The sequence below is a fragment of the Gorilla gorilla genome, chromosome 9, assembly GCF_029281585.2.
Source record: "Gorilla gorilla gorilla isolate KB3781 chromosome 9, NHGRI_mGorGor1-v2.1_pri, whole genome shotgun sequence".
NCBI classification, from domain to species: domain Eukaryota; kingdom Metazoa; phylum Chordata; class Mammalia; order Primates; family Hominidae; genus Gorilla; species Gorilla gorilla.
Window position 1 is genome coordinate 71,807,347 of NC_073233.2, and position 23,471 is coordinate 71,830,817.

General features: G+C 58.4%; 2 protein-coding genes across 16 annotated transcripts in view; one reads left to right on the forward strand and one right to left on the reverse strand.

Moving 5' to 3' along the window:
- Positions 1 to 5,627, forward strand: part of MARK2 (microtubule affinity regulating kinase 2) — a 71,836-nt gene extending 66,209 nt beyond the window's left edge. For 5 of the 13 annotated variants that reach the window (XM_055354362.2, XM_055354366.2, XM_055354363.2 and 2 more), the window contains 3 exons: positions 680 to 706; positions 2,871 to 2,915; positions 3,489 to 5,627. In XM_055354362.2, coding sequence (XP_055210337.1) covers positions 680 to 706; positions 2,871 to 2,915; positions 3,489 to 3,849 — 433 coding nt within the window. In that variant the 3' untranslated portion in view covers positions 3,850 to 5,627. The remainder of the gene's footprint in view (positions 1 to 679; positions 707 to 2,870; positions 2,916 to 3,488) is intronic. The other 8 variants (XM_019037112.4, XM_019037110.4, XM_031016046.3 and 5 more) reach the window with 3 other exon arrangements.
- A 209-nt stretch (positions 5,628 to 5,836) lies between these two features.
- On the reverse strand, positions 5,837 to 11,769 carry RCOR2 (REST corepressor 2). Of its 3 annotated transcripts, XM_031016495.3 has the most exons (12): positions 10,943 to 11,769; positions 10,168 to 10,224; positions 9,791 to 9,871; positions 9,515 to 9,567; positions 9,269 to 9,430; positions 9,031 to 9,155; positions 8,876 to 8,945; positions 8,569 to 8,784; positions 7,488 to 7,565; positions 7,294 to 7,351; positions 6,923 to 7,152; positions 5,837 to 6,792 (listed from the first exon to the last, which is right to left on the reverse strand). In XM_031016495.3, exons 1-12 carry the CDS (start codon positions 11,067 to 11,069, stop codon positions 6,478 to 6,480), a joined length of 1,572 nt encoding a protein of 523 aa, XP_030872355.1. In that variant the 5' UTR covers positions 11,070 to 11,769; the 3' UTR covers positions 5,837 to 6,477. The 3 variants fall into 3 exon arrangements, with proteins under 3 accessions (XP_030872355.1, XP_030872357.1, XP_063549285.1); XM_031016497.3 differs by lacking the exon at positions 6,923 to 7,152; XM_063693215.1 differs by lacking the exon at positions 8,569 to 8,784 and having other exon boundaries at positions 10,943 to 11,761.
- Positions 11,770 to 23,471: the final 11,702 nt, after the last annotated feature.

Consider the following 23,471-nt stretch of genomic DNA (forward strand, 5'->3'; position numbering starts at 1 on the left):
GAGGCATGAGCCAGGCTGGGGCCAGCAAGGAAAATTTTGTCCTGGTCTCTTGCCCCTTTGACTGCCTCTCCCCCTAGTTGGTTCTGTTTCTGGCTGCAGGCGCAGCCATGCCCTTCCACCCGGGGGTTTTAGGGTGAAACCTATAAATGAAATCACTGGCGAGGGCCTACAGTGGCCTCTTCCCTAACCTAACTCCGATGTGCCAAAGGTTTCCTGTGTTGGACCCAGGGTGGGGATCTCTTCACGGGGTTTCTCACACCTGAGCCCCCAGCCACCACAGAGGTGCAGCTTGAAGTGCATCCAGCCAACTGGCTGGCCTCCTGGGATGCTCCGCATCCCCATCCTGCCATTCCTCTCCCTGCCTTGGAGTAGCAGCTCAGGAAGCAGCAGGGGCTTTGAGAGAACAGGCTCGCCTGCCCTTCCTCTACGTTTCACTCCACTCTGCTGGAGGAGCCAAAGCCACTGCCCCATCCGAGCCCCAGAATGCAAGTGTGAGGCCTGCAGAGAGTGTGGGCAGGTCTGAAAGCCTGGGACTCTAGTCTCGCTGAGCGGCTCTTCCGAAAATGGGATGACCCTTGAACCTGTAAAGCCACCTCCCCCACCTGCTTATCCACATACCGTCTTGTTGGTTTTTTTTTTATTTTTTTTATTTTGTCTTTTTTTTTGTTTGTTTTTTTAGAAATCTGTCTTTCAGGTTTGCCAGAAGGTAGGCGTTGAGCCCGCTGTGTGTGTGTGTGTGTGTGTGTGTGTGTGTGTGTGTGTCTGTGTCCTGTGTCCTGCCTCCATCACTAACTCCCCTTTTCTGGCTCTTACTCTCCTCCATCTGCTTAACCAAGTCTGTGTGGCCCTCCTCTCTCTGCCATCTTAAAGGGATGAAGACTGCCTCTGATTGGGCATCAGCACAAGGCCTGCCCTTCGTGCCCCCAGTACGAACAGGCAGGGCTAAGAGGCCACATTGGCCCACTCAGGGCAAATGGCTTTAAAAATGAGGGCCTTCCTTGGGCCCACAGTTACGCCTGTCCTCAAGTAAGGGGAGACTGTCTCAGGGAAGCCTCCCTTTAAGATTGTCTCCTCTCACCCACCCCACCCCCACTCCCTCTCACCCCAGGTTTTGGTCACAAGTGTTGGGATCCTTTCCTGCCCTTTCCCTTGTCATGTGCATGCGCTATGAGGAAGCTCCAGGGTTACAAGTGCATCTGGGATGGTATCTTGTTTGTTGTCTCCTGGGTTTCCAGAACTTCAGAGCTGTGTGACCTCTTCTCCTTGGCCTATGGGATCGCAGGACTTTGGAGACACTACGGGGACCCTGGGGCCCCAAGGTTTCAGTCTGGCTCCCCCAGACCTTAGGAGCTTTTGTCTCACAAACGGAGCACAGCACCCCCTCCTGGCAGCTCCTGCAGAACTAGCCCCACCCACCCGCACCCCTGCCCCAGCACCCCTGCCACCAGCAGCATCTGGATAAATCAAGCCTCTTCTCCTCTAGGCAGTTTTCTCCAGATATGGCCTGTCTCTTCCAAAGTGCAGGGAGCTGGGACATTCAAGGGCAACGGCCATTCTACCCCAAGCCGTAGCAAAACAACAGGAGATCTCTGCACCCTTACTCAGGGGTCTCCCTTCACAGGCCCCTTCCTGGCTCTTTCACCCCTGGCCTTATGCTCATCCTCTCTGCAGGCCTCGGGGACCAAATACCAAGCTGAAGACCAAGGGCCAGGTTAAGAGTGCTTGTTCCCCAAGGCTGTCTGCTCAGGCCCTGCATTGGGACCGGGATGCCTGGCAGGGACATTGGTGCCACAGCTGATGGAGGAACGTCCAGACAGGGTCTTCAGGCTTTCCCCATCCCCTCCTCCTCCCACCCAGCTCTTGACTGCATGGCTGGCTGCTGCCTCAAGGGGCCCCAGCAGGGAGCTGCCCCACAGGGGGTCTGGAGAGAGCAGGGAGGGTGCCTTCCTCGCACAGCCGGGCTCCCTGCTCGCAGTGCACTTGTGTGCACCCCTGTGTTGGTTGTTTCTTCCTGTTTATTTCTATGTGCTGCTGCTCTTCCTCCTTCCTCTCACATCCTTCCTCCTCTGCAATCCCCAATTTCCTAGCTCCAGACACCCATCTTCCAGCCAGGAGCTGGAGAAGCCGCTCAGCGGGGCCAGACCTCTTCCCCACCCACCCAACCAAGGTGTCTGCCCTGCCCTGCCCCACCCCGCCCTCATCCTCCCTGCATATGAGCAGATGGCCTGGCAGGCCAGCAGGTAGGGGAGTTGGGAAAGGTCGGAGGAGGCCGCCTTTTCCACTCAGCAGCAGGAAGCCATCCATGCAGGTGCTTACCATGCCTACCATGCAGACCCAGGCCTTGGCACTTTGAGTCTCCTGACAGAGGCCCTTGCGTAGCCACGGCCCCTCCTCCTACAGAGATCCAAAGCATTGCAGCCCCTTTCCTCCAAAAGGACTGCAGTCCTGAGACCCTAGCGTGTGGCTCCAAAAACGCACTCACACCCGCAACCCCCAGAACAGCGCGTGAGCCCTGGCTGTGGGGGAGCAGCCTCGTGCCGGGCCGTGTGCTCAGTGTGCTCAGGGAAGTGCGTGCACAGCCACTCCCCCTCCTCCCCCAGAGCAGAGGCTCCTTCTCCCCGGCACAGATCTGGGAATGTGGGGAGGGACAAGCCCCATGTGCTGGGCTCCCTGCTGGAAAGGAATGGTTGAGCCGCCAGTGTGAGGTGCTGCAGAGCCCTGTTGGCTTGCCAGGTGATGGGCAGAGGGCCCTGGGCTTGGGTCCTGCCCACCCACTGGTGGCACCTCCCCAGACCCACTCTCATCTGGGTCTGGCGGCGGAAGGAGCGAGAGATCCCAGCACTAAACTCTCCCTCGCTCTGTTTTTTGAGGAACCTGAATGAACCTGAAAGCAAAGACCGAGTGGAGACGCTCAGGTGAGAGGGCTGGAGCCGGCACTGGCCCTGCCCGGGCCACCGGGCTTGCCACAGCCTCCTGCTCCTCTCTTCCTTCTGCCACTTGGCTCTTCCTCCCGTGGTTCTGCCCTGTCCCTACCCTCTGGGGCCTCCCTTTCCTCAGAGAGTTTCCCCTTCCCAAACCCAATTGCAGGAGTTAACGGGCCCTTCTCCTCAGGTCTGGTATATTCTGGAAGTCGGAGTTCTGGGTCGGGTGGTCGGGGCTATAGATTCCTACCCCTGGACTATCCCACCTCCCTGTGCTCCGAGGCTTCTTTCTGGAGAGAGAGTCTGTGCTCGTGCTATTGAGGGCACTGGTGTCTTCCCTGACCCCACCCCGCCTACCCCAAGGCTGGCTTCTCCTCCCCTTCGCTGTCCTGAGAGATGGGGGTTGGAGGACTGCCACCCTCCGCCCCTGCAGGCCAGGGGCCGCGCCTGGCTGCTCCTGCTCCCTCCCGCTCTCCTCTCTGGGCTCAGGGGCTGTCTGCCAGGGTGGCTCTCCTGGGGTGGGGTGCCTCAGCCCCCCCGTGACGCCCGCCTCTGCCCTCTCCACAGACCTCACGTGGTGGGCAGTGGCGGCAACGACAAAGAAAAGGAAGAATTTCGGGAGGCCAAGCCTCGCTCCCTCCGCTTCACGTGGAGTATGAAGACCACGAGCTCCATGGAGCCCAACGAGATGATGCGGGAGATCCGCAAGGTGCTGGACGCGAACAGCTGCCAGAGCGAGCTGCATGAGAAGTACATGCTGCTGTGCATGCACGGCACGCCGGGCCACGAGGACTTCGTGCAGTGGGAGATGGAGGTGTGCAAACTGCCGCGGCTCTCTCTCAACGGGGTTCGATTTAAGCGGATATCGGGCACCTCCATGGCCTTCAAAAACATTGCCTCCAAAATAGCCAACGAGCTGAAGCTTTAACAGGCTGCCAGGAGCGGGGGCGGCGGGGGCGGGCCAGCTGGACGGGCTGCCGGCCGCCGCGCCGCCCCACCTGGGCGAGACTGCAGCGATGGATTGGTGTGTCTCCCCTGCTGGCACTTCTCCCCTCCCTGGCCCTTCTCAGTTTTCTCTTACATGTTTGTGGGGGGTGGGAGATTGTTCTCCAGCCCCCCACATTCACCCCTGCCCAGAGATTCCCCCTTCTCCTCTCCCCTACTGGAGGCAAAGGAAGGGGAGGGTGGATGGGGGGGCAGGGCTCCCTCTCGGTACTGCGGTTGCACAGAGTATTTCGCCTAAACCAAGAAATTTTTTATTACCAAAAAGAAAAAAGAAAAAAAAAAATCCCAGCGGCCACCTTTCCTCCCTGCCCCATTGGGACAGTCGAGACTGGATCTGTGGGGTTTCCCGGGAGGGTGGCTCAGGGCTGGAACACTCTCAGGCAAGAGTGGTGGAGCTCCCGTCAGGCCCTCCGCCAGGCCCACTGTGGGCTTCTCCCCTCTCCTCCCTCCTTCCCCTCCAAGCAAACCACCAGAGGTGGCCTTCCCCTGACCTCAGGCCCCTGGGCTGGAGGCCTGGGCGGTGGGGCAGGGGGCGGGGGTGCTGCGCAGCCCTGCAGTGGGTGGGGCTGGGGGCTGCTCCGGGGCTGCTGAGGCTGGAGGGCCGGCACAAGGCTCCGCCTCCCTCCACACTGTACCCTCTGCCCCTCCTCCCCAGAGCTGGGCATTTCCTTCCACAAGCTGCTGTGGGGACGTGTGTTCCCTCAAAGTCTGTGCCATCTTCTCCCACCCCTCCCGGGTAGAAGGAGGGGCTGACCCTAGGGCTGGGAGAGGGGAGGGGACTGGAGGGCAGACTGGCTCCTCAGTCCCCAGGGGGCCGCTTGGGCTGTTGGTCTCCAGAGCAGGGCCACTGGGCACTCTGTGATGGGGGAGCCTTTGTCTGAAAGCACAGCCCCCTCGCCCTTCCTCTCCCCATGGCTTCCCCTTCATTGGCATTAATCTGGGCACCAGCTCTCTCCATAGCAGTGACTTCCCTCACCACTCTCATCTCTCAGCCTTGCCTTTTCTTCCTGACACTGTCGCCCCCTCCTCTCAGGAGACACTGCCCAGGGCCACCTGGCAGAAGGCTGGGTTAGGCAGCAGGGCCGGGAGCGTCTGCCCTCCACAGGGGACAGATAGGCGAAGCGACTCCCAGCTTGCTACCCTCAGTGGCCAGTGTGGGCGTGGGCAGTTTGGGGCGCTTGGCTGGTGGTGGCCACTGCATCCCTTAATTTATTTCTCTGCTGTTTCTGTTCTTGAGAAATGGGGGGTGGGAGTCCTACACAGAGGCTGCCCCTACCCTCACCTGAGTTGTACATTTTTTTGTGATGGGTTTTATTTTTTATTATTTTATTTTATTTTATTTTTTTTGATTTATGATGACTCCACCCCTCTTCATCACCCCCGCTCCCAGGCCAGGCTCAGCGATTAAGCCGAGCCCTTGCGTCCTAGGAAGGGGCCTTGCCAACCTCAGCCCTCCTGCCCCACACTCCTACTGCGGCTCAGACCAAGGGCTCCCCCTCCCTCCCTTCCCCCCTCCTGCCCTATGGAACAGCCCGGGTGCTCTGAGGGGGCCGGGAGGGCATGGCTTGGCTCCCAAAGGGGGTAGGGGCCCGGGGCACCCAGGCAAGGTGGCCCCTCCCCGTCTAGCCCCCTCCTCCCCAACCCTGCACTTAGTTTCTCCTCTGGATCAAACACGTAATAAAGAGAATGTTTGGAATCTGAGCTGCCTCCTCCTGTTTCTTCTCCCAGCCAGGCAGGGACCCAGTCCCCTGTGGGCAAGATGTGGCCTAGCCCGCCTGCCTTGCAGGAGAGACTTGATTCCTGTCTGGGGCCAGTGCTGGGTGGGCCCAGCTCCCCACTTACCCACAGGGCACAGACAGGAAGCAAAGCCCAGGGCCCTTGCACCAAAAGGGAAAGAAAACTCAGTAAGCTTAGATTTTATTTTTTTTTAATTTTTAAAAAATGTTGAAAAATAAATCCATGTCTGCATAAGTTCCCAACCCCCATTTCTCCAAGTTTCTGGAAGGTGGGCTTGGTGGGCACCCTCAGCTCCTTAGCATTTCCCAGCTGGCCCCTGAAGACAGAGCTTCTCTTCCAGCCTCTGCTGCTGTAAGGCCCCTCTGCCCACCTCCCCCCCTGCAGCCTCCCTCCCCACCTCACCCCAGACTTATTGCTAAAAGAAGGGAAAGAGGAATGAGAACAGCCAGCACACCCAACTGCCCTCTCCCCACTCCACGCTAAGGTCACTACCCCGGACACACAAAGGGCAGGACCCAGAGGCCAAGCCCCAGCAGACTAGGACGCAGCCATTCCAGTACCGGCCAGGAAGCGAAAGTGCCCTCAGGCCAGCTCAAAGGCCCCTGAGCCCGGCCATGGCCCCAGGAGACAGGCCCAGCTGCCAGGAACACATGCAGAACCCAAAGGGCGGGGCTGGGCTGGGCTGTCCGCAACTCTGGTCTTACAAAGACCCCGCCAGAGCCCTAGTCCCTTCTGTCCTCAGTGACACCAGAGGTGCCTGGGGATGGCCAGCAAAGGGGTCCTGGAGCCCGTGGTTGGTGGAGGACGTCAGGGCTCAGAGTGAGGGCGCTGGGGGCTCCAGAGGGGCTCCAATCAGGGTGGGTGGGGGCTGAGGGCCAGGGCGGGCGCTGTGGCGGGGGGCAGCCAGAGCAGGGCGGATGAGAGGCGGTGGGGGCTGGTTGGGGGCCAGCCGGGGCTGGAGGAAGCGGCCCTGCTGCAGTGGGGGTGGCTGTCGGAGCAGAGTGGGAGCCGTGGGCAAAGGTGGCCTCAGCAGCGGGGGCGGCTGGGACAGCGAGGTGGGAGGTGGAGGGGGTGGTGGCGCAGGGGGTACTGATCGGGGCACGGACGTGGAGACCGATGTAATCTGGACCTGAGGGGAGAGGAAAGAGTGAGAAGCCAGGCTCTTCCCGCCCTCAGCCCAGTCTAAGGACCAAGGCGGCGCCTCACCTCGCCTCGCCTCGCCTCTCCTCTCTGAGGGGTTTCTCTCACCCCCTTCTCACCTCATCATCTTCCTCTAGGGCTGGGGCTGGCAATGGAGCCCCTCTCCTAGCCTCCTCCATGGGGACTGGGGCTCCAGGGGCCCCATCCTGCTCAGCCTCCCATTCCTGCAGCACCTCCTCCAGATTGAAGCGGCGCCGGTAGCTCACAAAGAAAGTCTTCACCTGGGTCAGAGTCTTGTTCCCAATCACCTCTGCAATAGCCCCAAAGTCTTTGCCATACCTACGGATGGCTGCAAGGGTCAAAAGGGCAGCAGCGTCAATACCCCTTAGAACTAGTTACTTCCCTGACCCTTCCCCTCTGCCCCCCCACTCCTTGGAGGGTGAGGAGATAGATTCCTGGGGTCCTCTCTTCTCACCACAGTTTAACCCACCTTGAACAGCCAAAAGCTGCTCATCTGTGGTCCAGCGGGAGTTGAACTTGGTGTTGGCCTGGAAAGCAAGGAACAACATATCCTTTAGACTCAAAACCATGCAAATGGCAGCCCTGCTCCCCAAGCAGTACTGTTTCTGCTCTGCCTCCGGAGAGAAACCCCCCTTTGCACCCTAACTTAAAGAGCAGCCATACCTCCGGGGGGCGGAGTGGATCAATACCGCCCTCCAGGGCTTGGCGCAGGCTGCTGTTCGTCTGCTTCATGCTCTGTACCTGGGAAGGCCAGGAAGTGGAGGAATATCAGACTCCCATCTCAGGCAGGCCACTATGCCCCTCACAGGACCCTACTTCTGCACAGACACCAGCACCACTGCCCCGGCAAAGCTTTCTGCCATCCACCATCTGGCTTGTTCCTCCTAAACAACTACTCAGTAGGGGAGCCGCTGGGGTTCTCCCCTTTCTGCAGACCAGTTTATATTTTTATTTTATATATATATATATTTTTTTTTTTTTGAGGAGTTTTATTCTTGTTACCCAGGTTGGAGTGCAATGGCGCAATCTCAGCTCACCAAAACTTCTGCCTCCCGGGTTCAAGCGATTCTCCTGCCTCAGCCTCCTGAGTAGCTGGGATTACAAGCGCCTGCTACCACACCTGGCTAATTTTGTATTTTTTTTTAGTAGAGACAGGGTTTCTCCATGTTGGTCAGGCTGGTCTCGAACTCCCGACCTCAGGTGATCCACCCACCTCGGCCTCCCAAAGTGCTGGGATTACAGGTATGAGCCACCATGCTCGGCCTATTTTTTTTTTTTTTTTTTTTTTTTTGAGATGGAATCTCACTCTGTCGCCCAGGCTGGAGTGCAGTGGTGCAATCTCAGCTCACTGCAACCTCCACCTCCCAGGTTCAAGCGATTCTCCTGTCTCAGCCTCCCGAGTAGCTGGGATTACAGGTGTGTGCCACCACACCCAGCTAATTTTTGTATTTTTAGTAGAGACAGGTTTCACTATGTTGGCCAGGATGGTCTTGAACTGTGTACCTCAGGTGATCTGCCCGCTTCAGTCCCCCGGAGTGCCTGGATTACAAGCATGAGCCAGCGCACCCAGCCTGCAGACCAGTTTTTAAAAGAAGGCCCAAAAAGAACACCACATTACTCAGAGTCCCAGAGGATGGGGCTGGGCCCCTGAACCATCTCGCTTATACCTCAGCTCCCCCTAGACTTCAGTTCCCAGGTGCCGAATGCCCCCTTTGCATAGCCCGTTCATTTCCCAGGGCCCCACCTGGCGCTTGAGGGAGATGAGCTGAGAGTCAAGACCTCGGAGCGTGAGGTTGGCAAGGTCCGGGCTTCCTGACACTGCCGTGAGGCCCTCAGGACTCAGGTACATGCCCTTGGGTGGGCGACGCCGGGTTCGCAAGGGATGGTGGCGGTACTGAGACACCTGGACCTCCTTTTTCCCAGGGCCTGGGCGTGCATTCAGGGGCCGAGAGGGTAGAGGCTGCCAGTGAAAGGAGAGGCAGGTAGGTGGTGCAGAGCCAGAGAGAGGCAAGAGGACAGGCAGGCAGGGCCCAGAGGCTCTGGGAGCTCACCTCTCTCTTGGGATCTCCAGGATCGGGCTCTCCCTCACTCACGCCTCCTCGACCCTCTTCGAGCTCATCACTGCTGACACAGGGGCCAGGGAGGGAATGAGGCAGCTGCCAGGAGCTCTACCTACCCCATGCCCAGTGCTTGCTCCTGCCCCCACCTGTCTTCTTTGTCCTTGCGGCCCCCCAGCCGCCGGGCCTGTCTGTCCATCACACTAGTTCGGCTGCGGGTCTTCTTCCAAGAGTAGTAGTACTTCACTAGGCTGGGAATCAACTTGTCAGGCAACTGGAGGAGGCAATGCCAGAAGCTGGGGCCCACTCAAGACTCTGGGCCCCAGGTAAGCTCTTCAGAAAGGAGGGGCAGAGGAGCGCCGGGGAGTGGGGGTGGAAGGGCTTTACCATCTGCTGGATCCGCTGGAAGCATTTGCCGTGGAAGCCAAAGGCCTGTTCAAACAGCACCTTGTCCTCTACTGTCCACTCGTCAGGGAATGGGGTGAAGTTGGCCAGGTCGGCCAGCGACTTCTCCACATCGTGCTTATGCCACAGAAGCATGCCCAGCGCCTGGCCCAGTGCAAGGGGCAGCTCAGGCTCAGCTGCCCCAGCACCGTTCCACCCCATTCCCAGTCCCTGGGGGCCAAGGCTCACCTGCTCAATGTTGTAGCCATGCTTCTCCTTGGCCATCGCAATGTACTTGTCAACTGCAGGGGCAGCAGGGGCAGGGTCTTGGTGAAGGGGGTTATAGCTCCTAACCCAGGCCTGTCCAGAAAGGGACCACCCCCCAAGGGCCAGGTCCCTGAACATGAGCCCCAGGGCAAGGGTTGGACCCACGAACACCTCAGCTTCCAGCCCCCTTCTGAGAAGAGCTAGCTTGGAGCTGGGATGAACCCAAGCCCCCACCTCCCAGGGCTGTGCCCCACTCACGCTTGGCATCTGACACACAGTGGTTGGGTGACCACACCAGCATCCCCTTCAGCTCCTTGTTGCTGTAGCGTGCGGGGCTCTCTGAAAGGCCGAGGAGCAGGAGGGAAGACACTCAGATCAGCCTGGTGGCACAAGCCTAGACCCATGGCCAGAGGGCAGCAGAGGAGTGGAGCCAGGGAGGTTGAGGCCCAGAAGGGAAGGAGGGGCAGAGACCCAGACAGGAAGGCAGGGCAGGAAAGCAAACCATGCTGCGGGGCCACCCACCCCTGCCAGCCTGCCCTTCCAGGGGAGCCAGCCAAGGGCGCCCCAGGTGGGGCTGCAGGCCAAGCCCCGGGCCTCCACCCCCACCCCACTTCACAGCCTGTCCTGCCGCTCACCAGGCTTGCACTCCGGAATTACGGCCTGGTAATTGGTTCCAACGCGGATCATGCTGTCTGTGGAGCCAGGGGGAGGCAGTCAGGACTCCAGGGAGGGCGGGCGGGAGGGAGGATGTGGCGGGCGGGGGAGGTGGCCGGCCTGGAGTTCTCCTTCCTGACCACCCAGGGCCCCCACCTTCCAGGAGGCTCACTTTTCCCTCATTGTCCCCCAGTTACCTGCAGCCACAGAAGGGACTGGAAGAGGAAAAGACCCTGTCCAGCCATGGCCATTGGGGCTGGAGGGTGGACAAGGGGACAGTTTTAGAGCCCAGGCCAAGCAGGGTGCTTTGTTCCGGGGGAGGGGAGCGGGGTTGGAGGGCAGCCCCTAGACCTGGACCACAGCCCTGCAAGGAACCCAAGGCTCCTTCCCACCACAGGAGCCTCACAGCTCTGTGTGGAGGTGTCTCTCCAGTCCCTGCTCCAGCCAGACCTCAGTCCCCTGCAAGGTGGCAAGGTATGAGGGACCCACTCTATGCAAGGGAGGGATGCCTCGGTCCCTGAGGGGGTGAGGGCAGGGCAGGGGCCGGCAGGACGCCTCCACAGCAGCTAGGGGCCCAGGTTCCAGATTGGCTGTGCCGGCAGCCTGGGTTTGTGGGAGAAGCAACGCAGAGGCTCCAATCCAGGAGAGGCAGGAGCCATCAGTGTAACAGGCTCGTGGTCTGCAACTCTTCCCCCTCCCGCCCCACTCCGCTCCCCCCAGGCCGGCGCGCCTTTAACCCTAGGCCACCGGGCTCACCGTGCGAGTGCTCCTCCTCGCTGCTGTCATCCTCCGAGTGGGGCTGTCCGCCGTTGGGCACCGTCTTGGCCCGGCTGCGGGACAGGATCCCAGAGCCCGCGCTCGGCTTCTCCATCACCGAGGGCATTACCCCGCCCAGCTGCCCCGGGGGGCGCGGGAGCCTTCGGAGAGCGACAGTGGTTGCCGCACTCGCTCCGAGTGCCGAGCCCGGCCCAGCCTGGAGAGGTCGCCACTGAGGTTAGCAGAGGCAGGAGGTCAGCGTGGCTAGGGTCCGGCGGGGTGGGAGCCCACCTGGCAGCCCCAGCGCTCTCCACGACCCCCACGAGCCAGGGCGTCAGAAAAGTTTGTGCAGAAGTGGGGGACGCAAGGGATGAGCGCAAGGTCCAGTGCGGCTGGGGCGCGATTACTATGTACGCCCCTCAGGGTTGGGGTTCCCCTGAAGTCGGGGCCCCCTGTCCTCGGGGCGCCCTGGAACCCCACCGCCCACCTGCCCACGCCGTTCAGCGGCTGGGCGCTGAAGCGCAATCTGCGCCCCCCGGGCTCTGCGCCTCTCGGCTGCGCCGGGGATGCCCCAGTCCCCGGGCGGGGACCCGTGTCCCAAGCAGACCCCTGCCCGCGACGGCAGCCGGCCGGGGCACCGGCGGCGGCGGCGGCGGCGGGACGGCGCGCACGGCGCGCGGCGCTGGGCAGAGTTGCCGGGAGGCGGGCGGAGCGCAGCCGCGGGTGCCGCCTCGCACCCTCCCCGGCGCGCTCGCTCTCCCCGCCGCGCTCGGGCTGCCGCTTGCTCGCCCGCTCTCCGCCGCCGCTCGCTCCTCGCGCACACAATGAAGCTGCTGGCAGGGAAGTAGTGCCGGCTGCGGCCTCAGCACCCCTCCCCCAGCCGATGCCTCCGCCAGCTGAACATCTGGCCCTGGGGTGGGAGGGAGGGCCCGGGGGGCGGGGCCAGGGGGCCGGGGCCAGACCTCCAGGGGGTGGGATCAGGACCCTGGTGGGGCGCGCGTCCCGCTGCGGGGGCTCCCCTCGCGTCCCTGGGCTCCCAGACTTGCCCCTGGGGGAGACCCCACTGCCCCCCAGGAGTAGCCAGAGGTCAGCCCCACCCACGCGCACACCAGCACCACACACCAGTGGGCTCGGGTTACTGCCGCCTGCCCCGGGGGCCCTGGGGCCGCCTGCCCGCCCGCCCGGGTGGAGCCCAGCTTTTCCTTCCATTTCCCTTCCTGCCAAGGAACTCCCCGCCCCCCCTTCCGCAGGGGGGACCCCCCTCATGCGCCCTTGGGGGCCAGAACGGATGGGAGGCTGGACAGGCAAGGAATGAATTCCTCCAAGAGCTACCCAGCCAGAGGCTGGCTTCTGGTGGATCTGTGGGTCCCCAAGGGTCGCCCCAGTTCCCTTTAACTGCTGCAGTGTGCACCTCTAAACAGTGGTAGCAAGGGCTGAGGGATGGGGAGTGGGAGGTGTAGGGGAAGGTCTGGGCTGCAGGGGAGAGAGGAGCTGGGTCTCCTCCCCTCTGGGTTCACTGTCACCCCAGCTGGAAGCAGCATCCCCCTCCCCCCGGACAAGCACGGGCAGAGTGACAGACAGGGAAGCGGGTAGAGCGGCACAGACGGAGATGGGGGAGGGGGTGGGCAGAGACTTTCAAAGCCAGACCCAGCCACCCTGCCAGGCACACAAAGAGCCAGCGCACACACCGGCGGCGGCTCCGAGCCTGCGAGCTGCGCCCGTGCCCGTCCCCGCCGCCCGGGGCACGTGCTGCAGCGCACACAAGCTGAAGCCCCCGCCCGCCGCCCCTCCCACCCGGAGCCCCAGTCTCCTGGACACACCTCCACCCGGGCACACCCCGCTGTGCCCAGACTGAGCTGAGCCCGCACTCGCGCCCTCCTCTCCCTTCCCTTCCTGGTCCACTCTGTAATCAGATTCCTAAATTTAGAAGCAGCCTAGGGCCCAGCCAGGGATCCCTGCCCCCACCCGCTGCCTGCGGCCGAGTGGCCGGGGTCTTGCGGTCGGGCCACGACCCGGCTGGGGCCGCTTGTTCCCGGGGACTCCTGCGGACAGCCAGGGAAAGCCAGGCTCGACCCCACCCGGCTGCTGCGCCGTCGAGCCACATGGGGCCACCCAGCCAGCGGCCACGTTGCCCGCCACACCTCGGGCCAGGGCTACGGGGCCTTTATCCTCCTCTTAAATCATGGATTGGGCACCAAGCCCTAGGGTGGGGAGGTCTGGACAAAGGAGGAGAATGAATGGACCAGGGGCTGGTCTGAGCTAAGGAGGTCTGCTTCAAGACTGAGAGTCTTCCCAGGCCGACCACTCCTGAGTGGCAGGGCGCCATCCCTGTCCCCAGCACCTCCACCCTTTGGAGAGGCTCTCATTTCTGTCCTCTCCTGCCTGGCAGGCAACCACTGCTGCACACCAGCCTCTCCTACCGTGCTGTCTTCCATCTTGCCCCCGCCCCCTATTAGGCAGGGCCTCAGTTGAGTCCCCCATCCCCCTTGCCTCCTTTCCAGACTCAAACCTGGGGACCCGGCCCGGCCTCTTCGCCCCCACCCCCAGGCTCAGCATCCTGCTTATTTCTTGCCTCCCTACTCCAGGGCTGCCCCAGGTACCCCCAGTCTCTCTAGCAGGGATCCCCAGCCACTGGATTCCCTCCGGCCCAGCATCCCTCTCCCCCGCCTCCTAAGAACCTCATTCTCTTCATTTCTATCTAGAGCCAGGCACTCTGGGCCAAAGGAAGACTCTGTTCTGGAGGTGGGGACAGGGAGGGGAGGTTTATTCCTTGGGGCGGGGGTTGGGAGAGTCCCTAGGCCCTGATGCAATGAGGCTTCTGCCTAGGAGGTGGGCCACGACACAGGAAGTGTGTCCTAGGAGTTTGGGGGCGACAGTGGGGGCCACGGGGTCCAGAGGGAAGGCGCATTCCTAGTGAAGAACCCCCTCATGGAGGGGCAACGGTGCAGGGTTAGGAGGGGGAGGGGCAAGGCCCCACCCCTCCCACCTGCTACAGCCGCCCCCTCCCCAGCTGGCCCCCTCTTTTGTGCGAAGCCACACAAAGGACAAGGGGCCCCGGCCGGCCTGGCCATCTGCTCCCAGCAGCCTGAAGGCTCTTAAAGAGACAGCACCCCCTCCCTGCCGCCCCGGGGCTGCGGGGCGGGGCTGCGCCACCGGATCCGGGCTCCGCGGTTATCCCAGATCCCACCCACCTTTCCCTGGCTCCACTTGTCCCCAGGTCAGAAATCGTCCTCCCCCAGGCCTGGGGCACAGAGGTGCCACGTGGCCAGGAACATGGGGGTGTGGGAGGGGAGGGAAGGAGAGGCAGCCCGGGGACCAGCCCCTCCTCTCCTGCAGCCTGAGGCAGCGGAAGGGGCCAAGGAAGCTGGGCAGCGCGGCCGAGAACCCGGGGCCCTCACCTCCCCGAGCTACCTCCGAGCTTGGCGCGAGCCGGAGGGCTCCCGGGAATGCCCTCCCCGCCATTTTCGCCGATGAGCTCGGGCTCACCCTTCCACTGGAAGCGACAGCGCCTTCTTTTCGAGGGCTGCAGGCCAGGACGCAGGCCGCCTGGAAGCAAGCGTGATCAGGGCACATTTATTTCCTACGGTGTTCCAGATGAGGAAACTGAGGTCTTGCACAGCCCCTACACAGGCCTCCGCCAGAAGCTGCATCCCTTGCCTGGGCCAGAAAAGGCTCCTCACTCCTCCAGTCCCCAGGGAAGCCGGCCCTAGCCAGGCCGAGTCCCACTCAGCGCCCTTGCCACACACACAGCTCAGAGACACAAGTCTATATGATGCCTGTGGTGGTTTCCTTGCCTGTCTCTGGCTGGGTTGTCACCCCATGAGGGCAGGGGCTCTGTTTGCTGCTGTGCTTTCGGGGCCTGGCATACAGTAGGCACTCAGTGTTTGCTGAATGAATAAGTGTCAGGAGCCCTTTGCCTTCACCGGGCTTCTCTGCGCTCTGCCTGCTGGGTTTCTTGCTTCCTCCTTCCTCAAGGTGAGGCCGAGGGGACAAAGGTTGAACAGGGATGCTGGGAGGGAGAAGGAGGGTGACCTTGGGCAAGCCATCCGGCCTCCCCTTGCCGCTCCCTCCTCCCACAGGCGGGGGCAGCTCCAGCCAATCCCAAGCCCGCCAGCCCTGCCAGACAGACTGGGACTGTCCCGAGCTCCGGCCCAGCGAGCCTGGCCGCTGTGGTGTGGTGTGGTGCCTGGGACCCTGGCCAGGCCATCAGTGGCCACAGCCAAGGGGCTAAACTTGGGGAGGGAGGGAGGCAGCGGGAGGGCCCTGGGGTTGGGGAGGGAGTGTGGTGGGATCCGAGCCAAAACCTGGCTGAGCAATTAGGGGGTGGGGGGGAGGTGCTTCCATCGACTGGGGGCCTGGCGGGAGGTGACCCTGGGGAAATGGAGGAGGTGGGCTAGAGTGGAAGGACCACGGCAGCTCCCTCTGGGGCCCCCACCCTCTCAGTCCTGCCCAGACAGGAATTCGGTTCCTCCCTCCCCTGCCGCCCACTGGGGCCCTGGACAGGCTGTGTGGCCCAGGGTGCTGCCCTCCCCTTTTCTGGGCCCTGTCGGTGACCCCCCTGGCCTAGCCGGCACTCCTTCCCCCACCCCACATCACCCCCCACCCAGGGTTGTGAAGAAGCTGAAAGAGGTGACAGAGGTGGCAATCTGGCACTTGGTACCACCCCGGCACGGTGGCCGTGCAAGGAGGGGGCAGAGGGAGGCAAGACAGGCACATCTGGGAGTGGCCCTTGGGGGAGGATGCAGCATACCAGGCGCAGGGTCAGCAAGGAGACTCCAGGCTTCAGACACCCACGTGGAGGAAATCTGATTCCCTGAGCAAATCTGACATCCCTGGGGAAGGGTCAGCAAGACCTCTGGCTGAGATGAGAGGTGACAGGAGCTCCCTGACTCCATAAGGGGGAGCCTGCTTGGTTTCTCCGGAAACTGGGATTGGGGGTGGGGGGCCTCACCTGGACAACAGCTGCGCCCTCTGGCGGTGACCGCATGGACCAAGGGGGTCCCACCTCAGTCTGGGAACAAATGTCCTCCCAGAGAGGCTGAGCCTGGCACCATGTTCCTGGGGAAGTGCCTGGATCATGGTCCCCCTGGGCCATTGGAGTCATTGAGCCTTAAATCCACCCCCAGCAAGGCCTGCCCCAGAACCACCCATCACCCTCCAGTGCAGTCAGGTGGACCAGAGGTCCCTAGAGAAGTGGCAGGAGCTCAGACTTAGGTTGAGTCCTGGCTCCGCTTCTTGCTTGCTACATGGCCTTAGGTGAATTACTTGGCTTCTCTGAGCCTCAGTCCTTCATCTCTAAAAGGGTAAGATGATCCTGACCTCATTGACTGTTAGGAGGATCCAAGGACATCTCACATGGAATGGAGTAACAACATCAATGCTGGTTTTCATCTGAAGCCATGCTCCCCTCTTGAGCACCCCCAGCAGGGCCCCCTCTGCCCATGGCTCACTGCTCCATGAGGCAGCCCATGCCCAGTGGACCAGTTCCGGGCCAGCCCCACCTTGAGCTCCTGGGTCTGACCTCTGGAGCAAGAAGCTGCTCCATGACATTGGACACTTCACATCTTCTCAACTATGGGTTGAACATTTCCCACAAAGTCCATGTGTTGGAAACTTAATCCCTACTACAACAGTGTTGAGAGGTGGGACCTTTGGGCATGAGGCAGTGCCCTCAGGAATGGATTAATGCCATTATCTCAAGAGTGGGTTAGTTATTGAGGGAGTGGGTTCTAGATAAAAGATGAGTTTGGCCCCCTAATCCCACCCTGCATGTGAGTTCCTGCTGCCATGTGAGGATGCAGCAAGAAGGTCCTCACCAGATTCCAGCACCATGCTCTTGGACTTCCCAGCCTCCCAAACTGTGAGTCAAATAAACTTTTTTGTTTGTAAACTACCCAGTCTCAGGTATTCTGTTACAGCAACACAAAATGGACTAAGATACTCCCTTTAGACATGTCAGCAGTTCCAGATAGGTATCTGGAACTTCAGCCTTCAGTCTGACCTCTCTAATCACTCTAATTATACACTATACACACATAATACAATTTTTTTCTTTTTCTAGACCAACTCTTGCTCTGTTGCCCAGGCTGAAATGCAGTGGTATGAGCTCGGCTCACTGCAACCTCTGCCTCCCAGGTTTAAGCGATTCTTTTGCCTCAGCCTCCCGAGTAGTGGGGATTACAGACATGCGCCACCATGCCTGGCTCATTTTTGTGTTTTTGGTAGAGACGGGGTTTTGCCATTTTGGCCAGGCGGGTCTGGAACTCCTGATCTCAAGCAATTCACCTGCCTTGGCTCCCAAAGTGTTGGGATTACAAGTGTGAGCCACCGCGCCAGGCCACTGAATACAAATTTTTAAATATAGCTTCAATTATATCCCATTCCTTCTCAGCCTTCCACGGTTCCCTATTGCCTTCCAGGCAAAGGTCTCACAGCCCAGTACTCAAGGGGTTTCTAGCCCATGTATGATCCAGCCAAACAGGTGGCCCACCATTCTCTGAGCCTCACCTGGTGGCCCAGGATGCTCCACCCACCCTGCAAACCCTGGCCTGGCTCACCCATCTGCATGCCCCATGCCCAGCCCTTCCCTCAGGGCTGCTGGGTGCTCTGCTCTGCCAGGGCACATCCAGGGCTTCTGGCTGAGCAGTGAGTACCCTTCCTGCTCTCCCCACAGTCCCCCTCCACCACTCCAGCCACCATATGGCTCTTAGCATAGGACCTTGCCTCCCACTTCCAGAGGGAAGTGAGGCCATCTGGGAGGAACCCCTTCATGGCCTTTGTCTGCTCCTTCCCCTCCCTGTAGCATAGATGGACCTTCCCCCTTCAAGGCCAACCTCACTCCCAGGCTTTGCATCACCCTCAGTGCCAGCCCCACCACACACACACACCCCAATCCTGAGCACCTTGATTTTCATTTTCCTCTCCTTACTCATGTTTGTCTTCCCCCCTCATCACATGAACCTGCTTAAGTCCATTCATCCTAAACACACACACACCCCTGCACCTCCCGTACCCCACTCCCACCCCTCCCTTCATCCCATGTTCACCTTAGTTGCCCCTTTCAGCTAGCAGTATTGCTGCCTTAAAAAAAAAAAAAAGTGCTTCTTAAAGAGATGTTCACACCCCTCCATCCCTGTCCTCACCTCCCACTCACTCCCCAACTCCACTACTCCACAGAAACCGTTCCTCCAAGGTCACCAGTGACTTTGTTATCTCTAAACCCAAAGGACGTTTGGCGGGTATGTTCTCACTTCATCTCTGGGCAGGACTGGACAGACAGGGCCACCTCTAGCTCCAGGATGTGAGCTCCTCCCTGGCTCCCTTTCTGGCTGGACTTCAAACCCTTTATGTGGGTCCTTTGGGCTCCATCCACTCCCTCAATTCCCCAGGCTGAGATATATCAAACCGTGGGCTGTGGATAGCCCCCTCCTTCCCCAGCCCAGACCCCTGACCCCAGGCTGTGAACCCTATATCCTACCAATTGCCTTCTGGACTCAGCATCACTTGCTGTCCCCCAGGCCTGTCCAAAACCATCTCTGAATCTTCACCAATCTTCACCACCATGTGCCCAGCCTGCCCCTTCCCTATCCCTCTTCCTTTTATTTTATTTATTCATTGAGACGGAGTTTCGCTCTTGTTGCCCAGGCTGGAGTGCAATGGCACGATCTTGGCTCACCACAACCTCAGCCTTCTGGGTTCAAGCGATTCTCCTGCCTCAGCCTCCCAAGTAGCTGGGATTACAGGCATGTGCTACCACGCCCAGCTAATTTTGTATTTTTAGTAGAGACAGGGTTTCTCCATGTTAGTCAGGCTGGTCTCAAACTCCCAGCCTCTGGTGATCTGCCCACCTCGGCCTCCCAAAGTCCTGGGATTACAGGCGTGAGCCACCATGCCCGGTCTATTTTATTTTATTTGTTGAGAAGGAGTCTCACTCTGTTGCCCACGCTGGAGTCTGGTGGCATGATCTTGGCTCACTGCAATCTCCACCTCCCAGGTTAAAGCAATTCTCCTGCCTCAGTCTCCTGAGTAGCTGGGATTACAGGCATGCACCACCATACCTGACAATTTTTTTGTATTTTTAGTAGAGACGGGGTTTCACCATGCTGGCCAGGCTGGTCTCGTAATCCTGACCTGAAGTGATCTGCCTACCTAGGCTTCCCAAATTTCTGGGATTACAGACCCTTTATCTCTCTCCCCATTGGGATCCAAAGTAGAAACCTGGGAGTGGCCCTCCACTCTTCCCTCTCCTTTACTTCCTGATCCATCAGTCTCCAACTCTTGTGAAGTCCCTTCTCCCACTGCCCCTCCTGGCCTTCATCCTATTCCCGAAAGAGTCACCCCACTGGACTCTCTGCCTCCTCTCTTGACTTCCTCTAATCTGTTCTTTATTCGACAGCCAGGGTGATCTTTCTTTTTTATTTTTTGAGATACAGTCTCCCTATAAGACCCAAGCTGGTCTTGGACTCCTGGACTGAAGCTGCCCTCCTGTCTCAGCCTCCTGAGTCACCGTGATTACAGGCACATGCTACCATGCCCAGCCAAGGTGATTTTTTTATTTTTTTTTTTGAGATGGAGTTTCGCTCTTGTTGCCCAGGCTGGAGTGCAATGGCGCGATCTCGGCTCACTGCAACCTCCACCTCCTGGGTTCAAGCGATTCTCCTGCCTCAGCCTCCCGAGTAGCTGGGATTACAGGTACCCGCCACCACGCCCAGCTAATTTTTTTGTATTTTTAGTAGAGCCGGGGTTTCACCGTGTTGCGCAGCCTGGTCCCAAACTCCTGACCTCAGGCGATCCACCTGCCTCAGCCTCCCAAACTGCTGGGATTACAGGTGTGAGCTACTGTGCCCAGCCTCCAGGGTGATCTTTCTAAAACCCAATCTGATCAAGTCAATCCTCTGTTTCTCATTATCCTTGGATTAAGATCAAGCTCCTTAGCATGACTTATCTCCTTCAAAATCTGGTCCCCTGACATCCATCCCCCTTCCCCTTTTTTGTTTGGGGATCCATGTGGTGCTATGGCGTCGATCCCATGCCAATGCCAGCCTTTCCCAAGGCCCTGGATACCATGAATGCTTCAGAAATGAACTAGAAACCAAAGCTGGTCCAATCAGCATGTTGTAAATATAAGACAAAGACCAGGAAGCTGAGCACAGGAGTGTTGGCTGCCATCTTTGATCTTCGGGGAAAGCCAACACTATGGAGAATACCACGAGGAGATGGAAAAAGCCACCCAAGGCCAGGTGCAGTGGCTCACACTGTAATCCGAGAACTTTGGGAGGCAGAGGTGGGTGAATCGCTTGAAACTAGGAGTTCGTGACCACCTTGGGCAACATGACAAGACCCCTGCCTCTACAAAAAAAAAAAAAATTAGCCAGGTGTGGTGGCACGTGCCTGTGGTCCCAGCTACTAGGGAGGCTGAGGTGGGAGGATCGCTTGAACCCAGGAGCCATGAGTGTGCTACTGCACTCCAGCCTGGTCGACAGGGTGAGACCCTGTCTCAAAAAAAAAAAAAAAAAAGATGGGAGTCTCAGGCATGAGAATCACCTGAACCCGGAGGTGGAGGAGAAAAAGTCACCCAACCAACCTCACTTGAAGTCACTGAACCTCTGGACCTTTTATTTTTATTTTTGAGATGCACTTTTGCTCTTGTCGCCCAGGCTGGTGTGCAATGGCCCAATCTTGGCTCACTGAAACCTCCGCCTCCCAGGTTCAAGCAATTCTCCTGCCTCGACCTCCCGAATAACTGGGATTACAGGCACCCACCACCATGCCCGGCTAATTTTTTGTATTTTTAGTAGAGACGGGGTTTCACCATGTTAGTCAGGCTGATATCGAACTCCTGACCTCAGGTGATCTGCCCTCCTCAGCCTCCCAAAGTGCTGGGATTACAGGCGTGAGCCACCACACCTGGCTTGAACCTCTGGACCTTTTAGTTATGTAAGGAGTAGGCCAATACATTTTTTCCTTATTGTTTAAGCCTGGTTGATTTCTGTTTTCTGTCACTTGCAATCAAAGCCTCAGAAATAATACACCTCTCAACACTATCCCGCTTAACGATATGCCTTAGCTACACTCAGCAACTGGAAATGCCCAGGATGCCCTGAGTCCCCTCTCTTTCCTCCAAGTCTTTATATATACAATACCTGGAATGAAGCTCCTCCTTTCCTTGCTGTCTAATTCTCTCTCTCTCTTTTTTGTTTTGTTTTGTTTGTTTGTTTGAGACAGAGTCTCGCTGTTCAGCAGTGACGTGATCTCGACTCACCGCAACCTCCACCTCCCAGGTTCAAGCAATTCTCCGCCTCAGCCTCCTGAGTAGCTGGGATTACAGGCGCCCGCCACCACACTGGCTAATTTTTTGTATTTTTAGTGGAGATGGGATTTCATCATCTTGGCCAGGCTGGTCTTGAACTCCTGACCTCACGATCCACCCACCTCGGCCTCCCAAAGTGCTGCAGGCATGAGCCACTGTGCCTGGCCTGGTTTTGTTGTTGTTGTTGTTGTTGTTTGTTTTCATTTATTTATTTATTTATTTATTTATTTTGAGACAGTCTCGCTCTGTTGCCCAGGCTGGAGTGCAGTGGTGCGATCTTGGCTCACTGCAACCTCTGCCTCCAAGGTTCAAATGATTCTCCTACCTCAGTCTCTCGAGTAGCTGGGATTGCTAGGCGCATGCCACCATGCCTGGGTAATTTTTTTGTATTTTTAGTAGAGATGGGGTTTCACCACGGGTCTTGTACTGCTGACCTCATGTGATCCACCCAAACTCCTGGCCTCACGTGATCCACCCACCTTGGTCTCCCAAAGTGCTGGGATTACAGGCATGAGCCACTGTGCCTGGCCCCCTTGCTGTCTAATTCTTATTTACCTTTCGAAATGAAGCTCAGATATCACCTTCTGCAGGACATCTGCCCCCTCCCTATCTCATCACTTATCACAATCTAATGGAACCACCTACTGGCTTTTGTTTTTTTTTGTGTGTGTTTTTCTTGAGGCAGGGTCTCACTGAGTCACCCAGGCTGGAGTGCAGTGGCAAGATCACAGCTTACTCAGCCTCAATCTCCCTGGCTCAAGCATTCCTCTCACCTCAGCCTCCTGGGTAGCTGGGACTACAGGTGTGTGCCACCACACCCAATTAACTTTTTATTTTTTATAGAGACGGGGTCTTGCTATGCTGCCCAGCCTGGTATTGAACTCCTGGGCTCGAGTGATCTGCCCGCCTCAGCCTCCCAAAGTTCTGGGATTACAGGTATGAGCCACTGCACCTGACCCACATACCTTTTTATCACCTACTGGAGGCTGTGAGCCCAGAGGGTGGGGCACCTGTCTTACCCCAGCAACTTACACAGTTTCACAGCGGCTGGTACACAGTAGGTGCTTAACTAATGGTTGCTGGGAGAATCAGCCTCAGGTGTCCCAAGCACCACTTCCCCAGGAAAGCCCTTCCTAACTGCTCCCAGCTCCCTAACAGCCCCCAGCTCCCTAACTGCCCCCAGCCCCCTTCCTAACTGCTCTTCCCCTCCCTAACTGCCCCCAGCCCCTCTCACTACAGATACCCACACTGGTATGTCCAAGAAGATCACTTCTGCCAAACCTATCTTGATTTTACCAACATATCAGGACCTGCTCCTTGAAGGCAAAGTCTTGTAATAATAGTAGAAATAAGAGCCAATTTCAAGTGCTTATTAGTTGGTTTTTCACAACTACATTCCCAAACCCTATTAGTGCAAGTATATAGTAGGTGTTTAAATACGATTGTTAAACAAATTAGTGGAGGAATAAACAAATGAAATGAATGCATATATATACCAACAACCATGTGCAAAATGCCTTACCTGGGTTATCCCATTTTTCCCCCACAGCAACCCTATTTTCCAGACGAAAGGCTGAGGCTTCAGGTCACCTGCCTAAGATCACACAGCTTGATGGTGGCAGAGCTGAGAGCCAGTCCCAAGCTGGGTGATACCAGAGACATATTTTCAAAATCTTGTGTCCCCTCCCTTTCAGTTAAGATGCATGTGGCTGCAAGTAGAGGAACAGCCACTCAGTGATGATTTGGGCAAAGCAGGCATTTTATCTTTCCTAAGGAGTCAGGAGGTCAGTGTCACCACTGACAGAGGCTCAGTGGTCATCGAGGTCTCAGGTGCTTCTCCTTTCTCAGCATTGTCCCTTCCATGTATCAGATTTCTCCTCATGATCACTAGATGGCTGCAGCTGCTCCAAGCATCTCATCCTCTGAGGACAATTTCCAGAGTGGGAGAGGAGGGGCAGGCAGCAGGGACTTTCTCCTTGGCATTTGTCTTGTTATCAGGAAGAACAACCCTTCCCAGGAATCCCAGAACAGCCCCAAGTCCCTTAAACCAATCCCTCAAAGGAGAACAGGATTCCTAGGCTTGGATTGGACCCATGGTGCTTGTACTCCAGCACACCTGCCATGACCCCTACCCATCACCCAAGCAAAGGCGGGGTTCTGCCGTTGTCTTAGTCCATTGTGCTGCTGTAACAGAACATCTGAGACTGGGTTATAAAGAAC

Bases quoted from the DNA above. Each gene is read 5' to 3' on its own strand.
- RCOR2 (XM_031016495.3), bottom strand. From the start codon at position 11,069: ATGCCCTCGGTGATGGAGAAGCCGAGCGCGGGCTCTGGGATCCTGTCC. The intron at 9,156-9,268 runs GTAAAGCCCTTC...TGCCTCCTCCAG, and splicing joins TCCAGCGGATCCAGCAGATG to TTGCCTGACAAGTTGATTCC. The intron at 8,785-8,875 runs GTGAGCTCCCAG...TTTCACTGGCAG, and splicing joins CTGGAGATCCCAAGAGAGAG to CCTCTACCCTCTCGGCCCCT.